This window comes from Acinonyx jubatus, chromosome C1 (assembly GCF_027475565.1).
Source record: "Acinonyx jubatus isolate Ajub_Pintada_27869175 chromosome C1, VMU_Ajub_asm_v1.0, whole genome shotgun sequence".
Classification (NCBI taxonomy): Eukaryota; Metazoa; Chordata; class Mammalia; order Carnivora; family Felidae; genus Acinonyx; species Acinonyx jubatus.
The window spans coordinates 797072-811697 of record NC_069381.1 but is presented as its reverse complement, the minus strand read 5'-3'; the positions used below and the strand labels follow the sequence as shown (position 1 = coordinate 811697).

The following is a 14626-nucleotide window of genomic DNA, read 5'->3' as shown; positions in this document are numbered from 1 at the left end:
GAGCTTGGGGCGGGGGGGCGCGGCCCGGGTGGGGCGGGGACGGGGCAGGGGTGGGCCTTGGGGCGGGGGGGGGGGGGGGGCGCTGCGGGCAGTGGATTGGTTGGGGGCCAGAGCGTCGGGCTGGGGAGGGGCGCTGCAGGCGGAGCAAGGGACCCGCACGTTGCCGACCTTCGCGCAGGCACCCAAAACCACAGCGGCCAGAGCGTGTTCAGCGTGATCCCCGTCGAGGGCGTCATAGACCCCGGCAAGACGCAGGACTTTACCGTGACCTTTAGCCCGGACCACGACAGCCGTTACTTCTCCGACAGGCTGCAGGTGGTGCTCTTCGGAAAGGTGCGGCTCCACGAGCCTCGGCTCGACCCCCCCCTTCCCGCGTGTCCGGGGCCCTTCCGGCCTTCCCTGCCTGCCCCCCTTTGGAGACCCTGGCCCGTGCCTGAGGGCTCCACGCCGGGCTGGGTGTCGTCAAGTGGAGAGCCCACTGTCCCCGGTTCCACGGGCCCCCTTCCTCCTGGAGACCCCCCCGTCACGGGGACTTGGAACGAAACTGCTATGGTCCTTGTCCCCAGAAACTCTCCCACCAGATTCTTCTGAAGGGCGCGGCCCGTGAGCACATGATGTTCGTAGAGGGTGGAGACCCCCTGGACGTGCCTGTGGAGTCCCTGACCGTGATCCCCACCTGTGACCCTGAGCACAGAGAAGGTGTGTTTTCTGAGGTGTGGGAGCCCCCTCGTGGGGTGTGAGGACAGTAGGAGGAGCTGCCCGCCTGCACCCTTAGCCCTAGGAAGCCTGAAGGGTGGGGTGGGCATTCTGGCCCATCCCCCGGAGGGCGATTTCCCGAGGACCAGCTAACCCCTAGGCACCTCCATCACGCCCCGGGTGGCACAGCCCCCCACACACTGGCCCCCAGCCGGGTCCTCTCTCTCCAGAAGCCGAGGAGCTGAAGCCCATCCTGGTGACCCTAGATTACGTCCAGCTAGACACAGACATGCCAGCCCCTCCTGCCACCCGAGAGCTGCAGGTGGGCTGCATCCGGACCACCCAGCTGTCTCCAAAGAAGGTGACCAGGTCCACCCGGCCCCTCTGCAGCGTCCCCTGCCCTGGGTAGCCTGGTCCCTCCTGGCCTTGCCCCTTGGTGGATGTGGGTGGGCAGCCTGCCAGTCAGGGCTGAGAGGGCAGGTGGAGTCGGGCATCCTCGACCCCTGTCACACTGCTTCCTGGGCGCTGTGCCCGGCCTACCAGCCTACCTGTAACGCCAGTGCCCTGCAGACCGTCGAGTTCAGCCTGGACGGCGCTGCATCTCTGCAGCACAAGGGCTTCACCATTGAGCCCTCCAGAGGCTTCGTGGAGCGTGGCCAGACCAAGACCATCAGCATCTCCTGGCTGCCACCTGCAGACTTTGATGTAGGTGCCACAGACTCTGGCCAGGGAGCGCTGGGAGGGATGATACCCCCGCCCCACCCAGGTTGGGGGCTGTTGGGCGGGCCCTTGGCAGGTGAGGTGGGCAGTCGACTGAGGGGCTCCTTCCTTCCTCCCCGCCCGTTCCAGCTGGATCATCCACTCGTGGTGTCAGCCCTGCTGCAGCTCAAGGGGGATGTGAAGGAGACTTACAAGGTCTTCTTTGTAGCCCAGGTGGTGAGCGGCCCCTGAGGCCACAGGAGTCTCTCCACGCACCTCCTGCTCTCTCTTGAAGCCCTCCTGTGGTCCGCAAACCAGGCCAAGCCACCCGCAGGCCTGGGACCTGGGCATCCCCTGCTGGGCAAATTCAAACGTGCAGCCCTCTTCATGGCCCTATGGCCGGGACACCCCAGCCCTGCAGGCATGGCTGCTTCCTGCTGACCTGGACCCAGCAAGTCTAGAGGCCAAGAGCACCCCTCCCTGGCCCCACTGAGAACAAGGCAACAAGGCCAGTCCTACCCACACGTACTCTTACCCTGAGCCCCTCAGAGCCCCCAGCCCCACCAGTACCCTCCTGCCCAGCCTTTAGAAGCCCTGGTGCGGGGAAGAGCTGCCCCCACAAGTCTGCCAATAAACCTTCTGAGCTGCTTCGTACAGGCCTGCAGTGTGGGATGCATACTGAATGAGAGATGGGGACAGAGCCCTGGGGAGGCAGCCCCGTGCCTTCTACCCCACCCCACCCCCACCATGCACACAGATCAGTCCATATGATGAACTCTGCCCCTGTGGAGGGTGGGTGCCTGCAGCATTGGGGGAACAGCTAGCAGGACAGGGTGCTGGGGGTAGAGGGCTGGAGTTGAGACAAGCCCAGACCTAGGAGGCCCATCAAGGAGGGAGAAGGGTACAGGCGGCTTCAAAGCCAGGGTGACCCCTTAGGCTTCTCTGCTGCTCCCAAGTTTCAGGTTCCCTGGTGACCCTAAGCAAGGAGGGACCAAGTGTGGGGGACTCATGCTCGTGTCCTCCTTCAGAGCTAAGCTGGGGTCCAGGGTGAGACCCAGAACATGAGTTTGGTTTTCCATTTTTCTGGAACGAGTCCAGGCTCAGCCTTCTGGGCTCCAACAGGTCCTTCAAGGTAGAAGCCCCCACAGGCCATACAATACTCTTTGCAGCTCAGAATGTACCCATACCCCAGCCCCTGCCTTCTGGATAGTGCTGGTTGGACAGCGACCCCACAGAGCACATCCGGTCTGGCCCCCCGTGCACAGCATGTGCAACCCACCAAGCCTAGTCTCGCACCTGCCAGCAGGAGAGCAGGAGTGGAGGGTGTGGTGCATCTGGGGACCATGCTGGGCACAGGCTTCGGGATACCAGCCTGGAGCCACCTGCCCTAGTCCCAGTTCCTTGGTGCCCTTCATCCCCGGAAGCCTGCCATCTCCCTAACCTCAGGCCAGTGACAGTGACCCTAAAGTACTGTTTTGCAGGACTTCTGTCTGTGCCCTCACCAGTGCTGTCCAGCCATAGCCCAAGCCACTTTCTCACTAGGTAAGAGGAGAGGGCAGGTCCAGCAGCCCAGGCCAAACCCAGGCTCCAGGAGGGCCTGCTCCCTGCAGGCCATGGTCCTCGCGTCCTGCCCTGGCTAGTGGGCAGGAGGGTTAAGCCACTGTCTTGTAAACCCCGGCCTAGCTCTCCTGCTAACAGGCCCTGGTACTCACTGGCCAAGGCTCTGTCTGAACTCCTGTGCACTGGCTGGACTTCTGTCCATCCTTCTCCCTCCCATCCTGAGTTGGGCCTCCCAAGGCAGTGAAGGCAAGAAGGAGGAAAGATGGTCAAGAGCCAAACTTAGCCAGCTTGGCTACAGCAGGGTGAGCAAGGGGGCCCTTGGGGAGGGGGGGGGGGGGGCGGTGCCTGGCACAGCCTGGAGGTGTGGGACAGCTTCCAGGCAAAGCCCAGGTCAAGATCAAGCAAGATCAAAGAGCAGGTGCCTGGCAGGTCCAGGTGGGAGAGCCACGCCCAGGAGGCCCTCCCAATGGGGGAGATGCATGTAGAGTATGTCTTGAGTGCAATTAAGAAAGACAGGTCAAAAGTGGGGGGGGGGGGGTGCCTGGGTGGCTCAGTCGGTTGAGTGTCTGACTATTGGTTTCAGCTCAAGTCAAGATTTCACAACTTGTGGGATCGAGCCCCCCATCAGGCTCTTCACTGACAGCATGGAGCCTGCTTGGGATTCTCTCTCTCCCTCTCTCTCTGCCCCTGCCCTGCTCTCTCTCTCTCAAAATAAATAACCTTTAAAAAAGAAAACGAAAAGAAAGGTCAAAGGTAGCTTCCCCCCCCCCTCCCCAAACAAGACAGACCACCCTGCATCTTGCTGTACCGACCTCCTCCCTTAGCGTGACCACCGGTGGTGGAGCAGAGGGGAGAGGAAACCGACGAGCGCACTCAGCCTGGTGAGAAGAGCGGGGAGGTGCCAGAAATGGCCCCCAGTCTTTCCTAGAAGAATGGACAGCGGGCATTGTCACGGCCAGGCCCAGACACCACAGAGGCCACATTCCCTGGGTTGAGCATGGCTTTCAAGGCGAAGTGCGCCTGAAACGTGGTTTGCTTCCAGGGTACCGCAACGTCCGGGAGCCAGGGTTGGAATCCGGGTGGGCTTGGCCCGGGCAGCCCCAGGCAGTGAGCGCCCGCAGCGCGCCACCAAAATAAATACCGTTGAACAACACGCTTAGAACCCCCCAGAGTCTTGACTGTTGAAACCCTTCACCTTGAGCGCCGCGGTGTGTGAGTTGGCCCACATGTGTCCTGGCCGCCACCCTCCGAGGCCACACACCCTGTGCGGCCCTGGCCACAACAGGGCTGGCCCGGTCCGCACCGAGCCTGACTGCAGGACAGGCCTGGCCCGGCCGGGATGGGGGCTCTGCACCGCGCGGAGAGTGAGAACCTCCCCCACCCCGCGACCCGAGGCTCTGAGACGCGGAGGACACTACCCGGCGGTCGCGGCCCTGCGGCGGGACCCATGTTGGGCGCGGCTTCAAGGGGCGGTGCCTCTAGTGGGCGGGGCTCTAGGTCAGGGGCTCCGGGGTGTGGCCACGGGGCCGGGCCTCCGATGGGCGGAGCCTTCAGGGGCGGGGCCTCGTGAAGCGGCTCGGCCGTCGTGGGGCGGGGTCTGCGCGGGGCGGAGCCTCCATAAAGGGGCGCGGCGGGCGGGCTCAGGCTCCCTGTCCGTGCCGAGCATGGTAGTGGGGGTGCCGGCCGCCCGTGGGCTCCTGCTGCTGCCGCAGCTCCTGCAGCTGCCGCAGGTGGGTCGGCGGTGCTCGGCGCGGGCACCGCGGGGCGGGTGTGAGCTCGGCGCGCCCCGGCCCGGGCTCACCCTTGTCCCCACAGGTGGCGCTGGGCTTCGGAGACGGCAGCTGCGACCCCTCGGACCTGTAAGTCAGGGGGGTGGGAGCCGGGGCCTGGCCCCGCCCTGTCGGGAGGCTCGGGCGGGGCACTCGACCCTGCTGGTGCCCCACCTGCTCCAGGTGCCGCCGTCCCCGCAGGTGCCCGCCCCAGGCCCGCTGGAGCAGCCTGTGGCACGTGGGGTAAGTGGAGGCCTCGGCGCTGAGCCGGGTCCGACGGTTCTCCCCTGGCCGGGCCCACCAGACCCCGAACCCTCTCGGCCGAGTCGCCAGGACCTCCTGCCCTCAGCACCAGGGCAGCCAGCCTCCCACGTGGGCCCTGCCCCGATCCCGGACAGCTCTGGGCACACAGGCCCTTGGCTGGACTTCCTTTCATCGCTTGCTTCCCGCCCCCTCCTTCCTCACCCCTGCAGGAGGCCCCCTTGAGCGCGGTCATCGGTCTGGGCACAGGATTGTGCAGATGGCCTGGGACAGTGTGTCCTGGGAGTGAGCCCAAGGCACTTGTGGCCAGCCCTGGAGACAGCCAGGACAGGCCCAGCAGCAAGAGGCCAGGAGGGGCCAGCTCCTCAGGCCCAGCTCTGGCCTGGTGAAAGGTCTCTGGCCTGGAGAGACACTCATTCTCTGGTTTTCTTTTATCCTGCCCGTTGTCCTGTCTTGGGCAGTCGGGCCCTGACTGCCCCTGGGGAGCAGGCTCCTGGTGGCCAGGGGTCAGTCCAGTGGTAGGCTCCCGCTCCTCCCTGCACAGGCTTATCTTACTCGCTGTCCTTCTGCTGCTGCTGTGTGGGGTCACAGCCAGCTGTGTCCGGTTCTGCTGCCTCCGGAAGCGGGCACACACCCAGCCACACCTGCCAGCAACACCTCAGCCTTGTGGCCTGACGGTCAGCCCTACAGACAGTGACAGCCCGGTGCACAGCACTGTGACTTGTGAGTGCCTGCAGGGGGAGTGGGGGGGCGAGTGAGAGCCAGACTTATCCCCACACAAACCCACTCTGGTTCCCTGCAGCTTACAGTTCTGTGCAGTATCCGCTGGGCACGCAGCTGCCTCTGCCCTTTGGGGAGCTGGACCTCGACTCCATGACCCCTCCTGCCTACAGCCCGTATGCCCCTGAGCTGCCACCCTCCTACGAAGAGGCTGTCAAGATGTCCAAACCCAGACAGAAAGAGCCACCCTCCTCTTAGTAACCCAGGCTTCTCCCTGGGGCCTGAGGCCTAGAGACATCAGCAGGGCCCCGGGAGCCAGGCTCCAGTGCCCAGCACCCCTGGCTGTAGCCCTGGTGCCCCTCAAAGGCAGAGGAAGGTCCTCTTGAACCTCCCAGTGCTGCCAGCCACCCCGTGCTCAGAGGGACCCGGTGCGAGGGCACTTGCAGCCGGGGACCCCCCAGCACACCCCTACCATCCTTCCCCAGGGAAGGCTGGCCGTCCAGCACATTGCTGCAGCCCTGGCCTCGTTGCTATGTAACGCCAGGCAGCCAAGCCGGCCGGCCTCGTGTTGGCCACACACACACACACACACACACACACGCACACACGCACACACGCACACACGCACAGGCATGCACACGAAGGCTGCTGCATTCAGCCCTGACCCCACAGGCCTAAGCCTCAGGCTGGCCGTGACAACCCCGGCTTTTGGAGACAGAATAAAATTTGTCCCTAAGTGATCTCCTCTGTAGGGGCTCCGGGAGGGGCCTGTGGGTGGTCACCCCCCTCCCCCATGCAGGCAGGCAGGGCAAATGGTAGTCTTCGCCCTGCCCCCAACCTGGCCTTCAGGCTGCCGTCCAGAGCCCAGAGCTGGGCAGCGGGAGGGACAGGCCATGCGCCATGCGCCATGCGCCATGGCTGCCTGGACAAAACCCTCTCCTCTCTCCAGACACACATCTCTGTCAGCCCCTCCTTTCCAGGCTATGGACAGTAAAGCACACATGAGTCTGTCTGGAGTGTTTATTGGCCGGGGGGGGGGGGGGGGGGGCGGGGGGGGGCAGGCTGGGCAGCAGCGTGGGCCGCAGCAGGCAGTGGCCTTCTTCGGGCAGGCCTCCCAGGGCCATAGCACCTGCTCCTACTGGACTAGCTTGAAGGACTCTCCGGTCATCATGGCCACAAACTCTGGGAGCAGGAGGACAGGTCAGCCACCGGCCTGGCCCAGCCACCCAGCTCCCAGGCCTGTCCCCGACTCACCCTCATAGTCAATGGTTCCGTCTCCGTCCTTGTCAGCCTCCTTCATCATCTGCTCGGCCTCTACCTCATTGAGGGGCTCACCTGCATTCATGAGCACGTACCTGCGGGGCCCCCACACTGAGTGACAGCCCATAGGGTTCTGGCCCTCGCCCACCCCCTGCCCAGCCCCAGGCCCTACTTAAGCGTGTTCCAGTCGATGTAGCCCTTGCCCTCCTTGTCGAAGACACGGAAGGCTGCCCTCAGCTCGCCCTCCTGGTTCTGGGCCTTCTCCCAGTAAATCCCCATCAGGGCCAGGAAGCTGTCACAATTGAAGAATCCTTTGTCTGCAGGGAGCAAGCAGAGGGCCAGGCCGCGTGAGGGCAGGCGGCTGCAGCCCTCCCCACTCACGCTCGCGGGTGACCCCCAGCCGCCCTGCCCCCTGCCCGGCCTCACTGTCTCTGTCCACGTCCTTGGCCATGGAAGCCAGCTCGCTCTTGGTGGGGTTGATGCCCAGCAGGCTCATGAGCCGTTCCAGCTCCGCCGTCTTCACCTCCCCGTTGCCCTCCTCGTCGAACATCTCAAAGACCCCCTTGTACTCCTTGATCTGCTCGGCCGTCAGGCGCTCCGTCTACAGGGACAGCCGCCCGGCTTCACCAGGGCCCCCCTCTGCCCCTCCGTCCGAGGGAGCTCGGAGGCCCCGGCACATGTGGCACAAGGCACCCTGCCCCGTCCATCCGTCCGGCAACCCGTCGAGGCCTGTGCTTACAAAAGGAGGCCCCCGGCCCAGAGCGGCTTCCGGATAAGGTGGCACAAGCGACGGGTCTCAAGGAGGGAGCGGGAGTCCGCCAGGCAGGGTAGAGGGACGGGCACGAGGGGCAGAGACCAGGTGTGGGACACCGAGGCTCGGGCCAGCCACGGGAGGGAGGACCGGCTGGGCCAGGCCCAGTCTCTGGGACGAAGGCAGGGGACACCAGGGGAGACCGGGCGAAGGGCACCGTGGGGGAGCACGACACAGGTCAGGGTGGAGGACCCCAGCCTGTTCTGGCGTTTCCAGGGGTGGTCTAGCCCCCGACAGCCCTGCCTGTCCCTGCCATCGCAGCCTTCAGAAAGGGCTGCTCTGTCCCGGCCCCCAGCGCGAGGGTGGTGTCAGCAGCCGGCGAAGCCCCCACTCCGCCCCTTCCCTCTAGCCCGTGCGGGTGCCTGGAGGCACTGACCCGTCCTCTCTCCCCCTGGGCCCTGCTCCCAGCTCCCGTTCCACCACCCGGGAGCCCACCGTGGCTCCGCCGGGTGCCGGGACCAGGCTTACCATGTCTGTGGCTGGCTGGGAGAACGCCTCTCGGTGGCACCAGATCTGCTGTGCACACAGTACGAGGTATGGGGTGTCGGCAGCGTTTTAGCTGGGCCCAGCTGCCTGGGGTCCCCAGGGTCCAGATTCCAAGAGCCTTGTACGGCCAGGAGATCCCGCAGCCCTATTTGGGGGCAGGTTTGGCCCCGACCCACAAAGCCCCTTTCTGGCCTGCCCTGGCCTGGGCATCCCCTCACCCTGAAGCTCCCCCTCGGATCCTAGGTCCCAGGTAAGGCCCCTGCCCCAGCCTCAGCCGTTCTGCCTCAGAACCCTCTCAGCCTGTCATCGCTTCAGTTGCGAGGGTTCTTTTGGGATGCCCACCCTAGCCAGGTGACACTCTCGTATCCCCGCGGGCCAGATGCTTCGCAGACACTCTCTGAAGGCAGGTGGGGAGAACACACCAGGCCAGAGCGCCCCCCCCCCACCCCTCGCAGAAGGGGCTGGGGGTCTGCAGCCCAGGGAGGAGACAGCTGGCCATGGGGTGGAGGCAAGAGGGGGTGGGACAGACAGGACCAGGGCGCTTCACCGGCTCCCGGGAGGCCAGACCAGGTTTCCTCTGCGCGGCCAGAGGCTATTCTGGGGTTTCTCCGAGAAACCTGACCTCCCTTCCACTCAGAACAGCAAAGCTGGCTCTCAGGGGAGCCTCGTGGCCAGGCTGTTCGGTGACAAGATGTCTCAGCAGCACACACACCTGCGTACGTGTGCTGAGCCCTCACACACACCCCGTCACGTCCAGCGAGCGCCTCCCTGCTCCCCGCACCCACCGGCAGTGGGCACAGGGCTCGGAGGCTGGCAGGTGCTGGTCAGAGCCCCATGGGCTGAGGGGCGCCTCCCGTCCCTGCCTCCGGTCCCCCTGCACCGGGGAGGGTCGCAGATGGGCTCCCACCTAATTGCCCCCCCCCCCGCCCCGTGCACGGCCCCCGGAGTCACGTGGGCACACGCCCGCCTGACGGATCCGAGCAGGTGGGGTGTGCCCGGCCCCGCCCGCTCGGCTCTGGGCCTGACCGGGTATCCGAAGCCTCCGGGACTTACCCCACTGAGGCCCAGGCCAGCTGCTGAGGCCGCAAGATTTGTGCTGACGGACGGGATGGCTCCGGCGGGCACAAGACCAGCGGGCCTCGGGGACGGGGCGCAGCAAAAGCTGGCCCCAGGTCTGGGGGGGGTGGCCCGCCTCTGCCCTGGCTGCTTGCTCCGGCCCGCTGGCTCCAGGCTTGGTGATGAGGAGGAAAGACTTTCCCACCCCTTCCCTCAAAGATGTCAAACCAGAACAGGAGTCCAAAGTACGACAGCTCTTCCGTGACACTAGTCACATCTATGAGCCCAAACCACGCGTGAGGAAGTCAGTGGGGACCGAGAGCAAGACAGGGTCGCGGCGCCAGGAGCAGGACAGCCCGACGGCTGATTTCACGGCTCTCGCCAGGGCCGCAGTGCCCAGAGTTGTCCAGATACTGGTAAGGTGTTGCCGCGAAGGGTTTTTCCACATATATTGATTACAGTGGCGAAGCTAATGTAAAATATCACTCAGAAAGGGGAACTGACATTCATTAAACATCTATCACATACCACGATCTTTTTTTTTTTTAATTTGTGGCAACCACACACGTACACACAAGCACGCACATAGAAATTTACCATCCTAACCGTTTGTGAGTGCACAGCTCAGGGGCATTGAAAATTGAGCACATTCACACTGCTGTGCAACCATCCCCACTGTCCATCTCCAGAATTTTCCATCTTCCCAAACTGAAACTCCCCATTAAACACTAACCCCCCCAGCCCCTGGCGCCCACCATCGACCGATCTCCATGGATCTGACTCCTGCGGGCCCTTCATATAAGTGGGCTCACTCAGGATTTGTCCTTTCGGATGGGCTTACTTCACGAAGCATGATGTCTTCAGGGTCCATCCATGCTGAAGCAGGTGCCAGCATTTCCTCCTTTTTAAGGTGGAATAACATTCCACTGGACAGAAAGAACACAAAGCTTTCCTAGGTGTGATTAACATTTAAATCAGCAGATGACCCTCGTAATGTGGGCGGGCCTCATCCAATCAGTTGAAGGCCTTAAGAGAAAAGACTGAGCTCCCCAGAGGAGGAGGGAATTCTGCTCCGGAGGGCCTCTGGGTTCGAGCTGCAACATCAGCTCCTTCCTGGGTCTCCAGCTGCACTCGCCAACCCCACTGTCGCCACAACTGGAGCCCATTCCTCAAAATAAATCACCCTGTCCCTCACTTTCTCCCTGCCACCCACCCCTAGTGGTCTGTTTTTCTGGAGATCCCTGGCTGATACAGAAGGCCATCGAGGGCAGTGCGTTCCAAGAACCTGGGCACCTGTGCACGTGCCCCCGGGGCCATCCTCCGACTGCAGGGCACACGGTGTTTCCTCCAGGCAGGTCCGGAAGGGAGGCTCAGGCACCTGCAGGGAGCAGCTGAACTCACAGACTGAAAACCCAGGCCAGGTTGTGGTGAAAGACTGCACGTGCTTCCCCAGTGACCCCTTCCTGGAAGAGAGGAGCCCGTAGACTTCTCCGGGGTCCCCGGGGTCCTCCGGGGTCCCCGGTGGGAAGACGCCACAAGGCCCCCCACCCCTCAAGGGCGGACCAACTGTGCCGCCGCGGGGCCCAGGTGGAGCCTCGGAAGGGGTTATCGCTCCCGAGTCCGCATGGCTGGCCTGAGGCTTCCTGCTGCACAGCCGACTTCCCCCACCCGATCCTGCCCCCTCCCTGCCTCTGGGACTGACCCCTGTGCGTAGTGTGAACGCAAACCCCATCCCGGGGTCGGCTTCCTGAGGGCCCACTCCGCAACTAGAAGGGGTATTGGAAATGGATTCCTCGCCGCCCGGCTGCAACGAGGTGCCGCTGGGGTCGGACACACACACGTCTCCCTAGTGGCCCACCCGCCCCAGCTGTCACTGTGGCGATCGGGCAGGGTGGGCCAGAGACCAGGCGGCCGCTGCCCAGCCCCTGACCGTTGTCAGAACCTCGACAGGGAAAGCTGGGACCTCGCCATGTGGGTGGGGGACATCCAGGTGGGTGTCCTTCGGAACATTCTGCCTCTGCAGGGTTTGCTCACCTCTCCCTGGGAAGAGCCGCACCCCCGCCCCCAGCCGAAATAGAACGCGGAGGCCTCATCGTCCCCCCTGCCCTTGCCAATCCCCGGCAACATTTGTCCCCTTCAGGACGTCCACCTCCCCTCCTGGCCACTGGGCTGACACCCAGGGTTAAATTGCAGCATAACCGGGCTGGGGACGAGCTGGGTCTGACAGCTCAAGGACGGCGGAGGATGAAGAGACCGATGGGCTGTGTTGGCAGGAGCCGGGGACACGGGCGGCCCCAGCGGCTCCGCTGAGGGGCCGGAGCACGAGCCAGGCAGGTGTGAGACCCCACACGTACCAAGGGTTCTCAAAGCCCCCCTTCTTCTTGCGGCTCCTGCCTGAGGCTTCCTGAGCCAGCACAGGGCAGGCCAGAGTCTGGAACCCACACGCTGCACGGTGCCTGCAGCCAGCCCCCTCACCCACCGGCAACGGCGTGCACCCGTGACACGTCTCCCCTGGGTCCCAGTGTGCTGAGTACGGTTGCCCAGGAACGCCCCCTCCCCACCCCCTCTTACCTCATACGCCCAAGAAAAATTCCGTGCCCTAGTCTTGAGTCTTTGTTTCAGGGTCCGCAAGGGGAGCCTGGACCAGGGGAGTAAAATCAAGCCAGCCCGGGACCATCAACCGTGGCAGGTGGCCAGGAATGCAAGTGTAAGATCCCAGTCCTGTTCAGGGATGGCCAGCGCCGGTGACTGAGGTGAAAATGTGATGTGAGGGGTGCCTGGGCAGGGGTGCTCCGTCAGCTGAGCGGCTGACTTCGGCTCAGGTCATGATCTCGCGGTTCATGGGTTCGAGCCCCACGTCCGGCTCTGGCTGACAGCTCTGAGCCTGGAGCCTGCTTCGGATTCTGTGTCTCCCTCTCTCTGCCCCACCCCTGTTTGTGTGCTCTCTCACTCTCTCTCTCTCTCTCTCAAAAACAAACATTTTTTAAAAATTTGTTAATGTAATGTGAAACTTTAAGGTAACCACTAAAATAATAGAAATAAGTTGCATCAAGTCCACATCTGTGGAGGGAAAAAAGAATAAAGAAAATGTAATGAACCTAACAAAATGCAGGACAGAAGACAGAAGCCTGAGAAAAGCAGCATAACTTGAAAGCAGAAAGTAATGTCATGCAAGTAAACCGAGCCACCTGACGGAGCTCCCGGGGGCCAGTGCAGGAACAATGAGAGCAAGAAATGAATCAAGCAGGATCGGATTATAACCGCATATATCCATTGTGCACGGAAGCATGCCACCAACAGACCGGAAGAAAATACCCACAAACCCCATCTCTGATGAGGGATTCGCGTCCAGAATATGTAAGGGATTCCTACAACTCGGGCCCCTGGCTGGCTCAGTCGGTAGAGCATGTGACCCTTCCTCTCAGGGTCACGAGTTCAAGCCCCACATCGGGCATGGAGTGTACTTTAAGAAAATACGTTAAAAAAAAAAAAAAGAATTCCTACACCTCAACAACAACAGAAATAAACAACCCAATTGAAAATGGGCAAAGGACTTGCACAGACATTTTTGCAACAGGAGATCCACACATGGCAAAGAAGCACACGGAAAGCTGCTCACCGTCACTAATCATTAGGAAAATGCAACTCAAAACCACAGTGACTTATCCCTTCCCACCCAGTAGGATGGCTATTCTCAAAAAACAGAGAGCGACAAGGGTTAGGGAAGAGGCGGAGAGATCGGGATCCTGTGCGCAGACGGTGGGAATGCGAAATGGCTGCGTGGAAAAGTCTGGCGAGTCCTCAGAAAAGCAGACGTAGGATGACCACGCTATCCACGTATGTACCTAAGAGAACTGCGAGCAGGGGGATCCACGTCCGCCTGTGTTCATAGCAGCGTTATTCACGATACATAAAAGGTGGAGACAACCCAAAGCACCCCAAGGGAGGGACGGATGGATGGAGAAACGAAACATAGTGTATACATATGTGATAATAAAAATTATGCGTCAGCTCCACTGGGCTAAGGGCCCCCGACAGCGGCGAAGCGGTATTTCTGGATGCGTCTGTGAGGGCTTCTCTGGAAGAGACAAGCGTTTGGTTCTGTAAGCTGACTGTCCTCACCAAGCCAGGTGGGCCTTGTCCAGTCTGGTGAGGGCCCAAACGGAACGAAAAAGACAGAGGAAGGGTGAGTTTGCCCTCTGCCTGCGTGGGACGTCCTGCCTCTCTGGCCTTCGGACGCAGACTGAATCGCCACGGGCTCTCCCGGGTCCGCAGCCCGCAGAGGGCAGAGGGTGGGACGCCGTGGCCTGCACAGCTGCGTGGATCAGTTCCCGTGATCAGTCTCCTCAGCTCAGTGTGCGTGTGTGCGTGCATGCGCATGTGTGTGCGTGCACGTGTGTGCATACGTGCGTGTGTGCACGTGAGTGCGTGCGCATGTGTGCGTGCGTGCGTGTGTATCCTGTTTCTCTGGAGAACCCGCATAGAATGTACGATGGAATTATTCAGCCATAAAAAGGAACAAAATGCTGGCAACTGCTACAACGTGGACGCACCTGGAAGACACTATATTCAGTGAAACAAGCCAGTCACAAAGGACAAATACTAAGAGAACATCCAGATGGCCAACAGACAAATGAAAAGATGCTCAACTTCATTAGTCATCAGGGAAATGCAAATCAAAACCACAATGAGATGTCACCTCACACCTGTCAGAATGGTAGAATCAAAAACACAGTTGGGGCACCCGGGTGGCTCAGTGGGTTCAGCCTCTGACTTCAGCTCAGGTCGTGATCTCACGTTTATGAGTTTGGGCCCCGTGTCGGGCTCTGTGCTGTCAGTTCGGAGTCTGGAGCTGCTTCGGATTCTGTGTCTTGCCCTCTCTCTGTCCCTCCCCCACTCACGTTCTGTCTTTCTCTGTCCCTCAAAAAATGAATAAACGTTAAAAAATTTTTTTTAATATTTCACCACTACAATAAACATAAATATTGATGAGTCCATATTGGTATAAGTGATTCATAAATACATGGGGGAGCAGAGCCACCTCTCCCGTACACAATTCCAAATAATTCATGTAGCTATTCTAGCCTCACGGAGGGGGGGACACAACCCAGGCCCCAACAGTGACTTCCCTCCACAGAGTAGAGTATGGAAACGGAGAACCAGGGGCTGCCCCCCTCAGGTGATCAAGGTCAACATGGCAGTGATGAGTCACCCCCAATACGATGTGACGAGAGGGCACTGCACCCCCGCTGTGGTCCTCCTGAAACCCACACCCCCAGTCTAATCATGAGACAGCACCGGACAAATC

The 14626-nt window shown here is 61.7% G+C and overlaps 3 protein-coding genes and 1 long non-coding RNA gene across 19 annotated transcripts in view; 3 read left to right on the top strand and 1 right to left on the bottom strand.

Moving 5' to 3' along the window:
• CFAP74 (cilia and flagella associated protein 74) overlaps window positions 1-2049 on the top strand; it is a 79360-nt gene extending 77311 nt beyond the window's left edge. For 7 of the 10 annotated variants that reach the window (XM_053205505.1, XM_053205524.1, XM_053205511.1 and 4 more), the window contains 5 exons: window positions 179-333; window positions 567-699; window positions 927-1057; window positions 1267-1401; window positions 1546-2049. In XM_053205505.1, the coding sequence (XP_053061480.1) occupies window positions 179-333; window positions 567-699; window positions 927-1057; window positions 1267-1401; window positions 1546-1647 (656 nt within the window). In that variant the 3' untranslated portion in view covers window positions 1648-2049. Of the gene's footprint in view, window positions 1-178; window positions 334-566; window positions 700-926; window positions 1058-1256; window positions 1402-1545 lie in introns of those variants that run through there. The other 3 variants (XR_008291408.1, XR_008291423.1, XR_008291424.1) reach the window with 3 other exon arrangements.
• A 146-nt stretch (window positions 2050-2195) lies between these two features.
• TMEM52 (transmembrane protein 52) lies at window positions 2196-6713 on the top strand. Of its 3 annotated transcripts, XM_027060699.2 has the most exons (5): window positions 4576-4685; window positions 4771-4814; window positions 4908-4967; window positions 5530-5708; window positions 5788-6713. In XM_027060699.2, exons 1-5 carry the CDS (start codon window positions 4620-4622, stop codon window positions 5961-5963), a joined length of 525 nt encoding a protein of 174 aa, XP_026916500.1. In that variant the 5' UTR covers window positions 4576-4619; the 3' UTR covers window positions 5964-6713. The 3 variants fall into 3 exon arrangements, with proteins under 3 accessions (XP_053061563.1, XP_053061557.1, XP_026916500.1); XM_053205588.1 differs by lacking the exons at window positions 5530-5708; window positions 5788-6713 and adding an exon at window positions 5198-5523 and having other exon boundaries at window positions 2196-4685; XM_053205582.1 differs by lacking the exon at window positions 5788-6713 and having other exon boundaries at window positions 3291-4685; window positions 5577-5708.
• Window positions 6714-6723: 10 nt separating this feature from the next.
• Window positions 6724-9551, bottom strand: CALML6 (calmodulin like 6). Of its 5 annotated transcripts, none has more exons than XM_053205621.1 (5): window positions 8245-8854; window positions 7392-7566; window positions 7138-7282; window positions 6960-7060; window positions 6724-6887 (listed from the first exon to the last, which is right to left on the bottom strand). In XM_053205621.1, the coding sequence occupies exons 1-5, from the start codon at window positions 8245-8247 to the stop codon at window positions 6841-6843; spliced, it is 471 nt and encodes a 156-aa protein (XP_053061596.1). In that variant the 5' UTR covers window positions 8248-8854; the 3' UTR covers window positions 6724-6840. The 5 variants fall into 5 exon arrangements, with proteins under 5 accessions (XP_053061596.1, XP_053061585.1, XP_026916503.2 ...); XM_053205610.1 differs by having other exon boundaries at window positions 6748-7060; window positions 8245-8289; window positions 8605-8858; XM_027060702.2 differs by lacking the exon at window positions 8245-8854 and adding an exon at window positions 9316-9551 and having other exon boundaries at window positions 6748-7060.
• Window positions 9552-10873: 1322 nt separating this feature from the next.
• On the top strand, window positions 10874-14315 carry LOC128311949 (uncharacterized). The gene is made up of 2 exons (XR_008290699.1): window positions 10874-12071; window positions 12431-14315. It is a non-coding gene; the product is annotated as an uncharacterized LOC128311949 (long non-coding RNA).
• The last annotated feature ends 311 nt before the right edge of the window (window positions 14316-14626 follow it).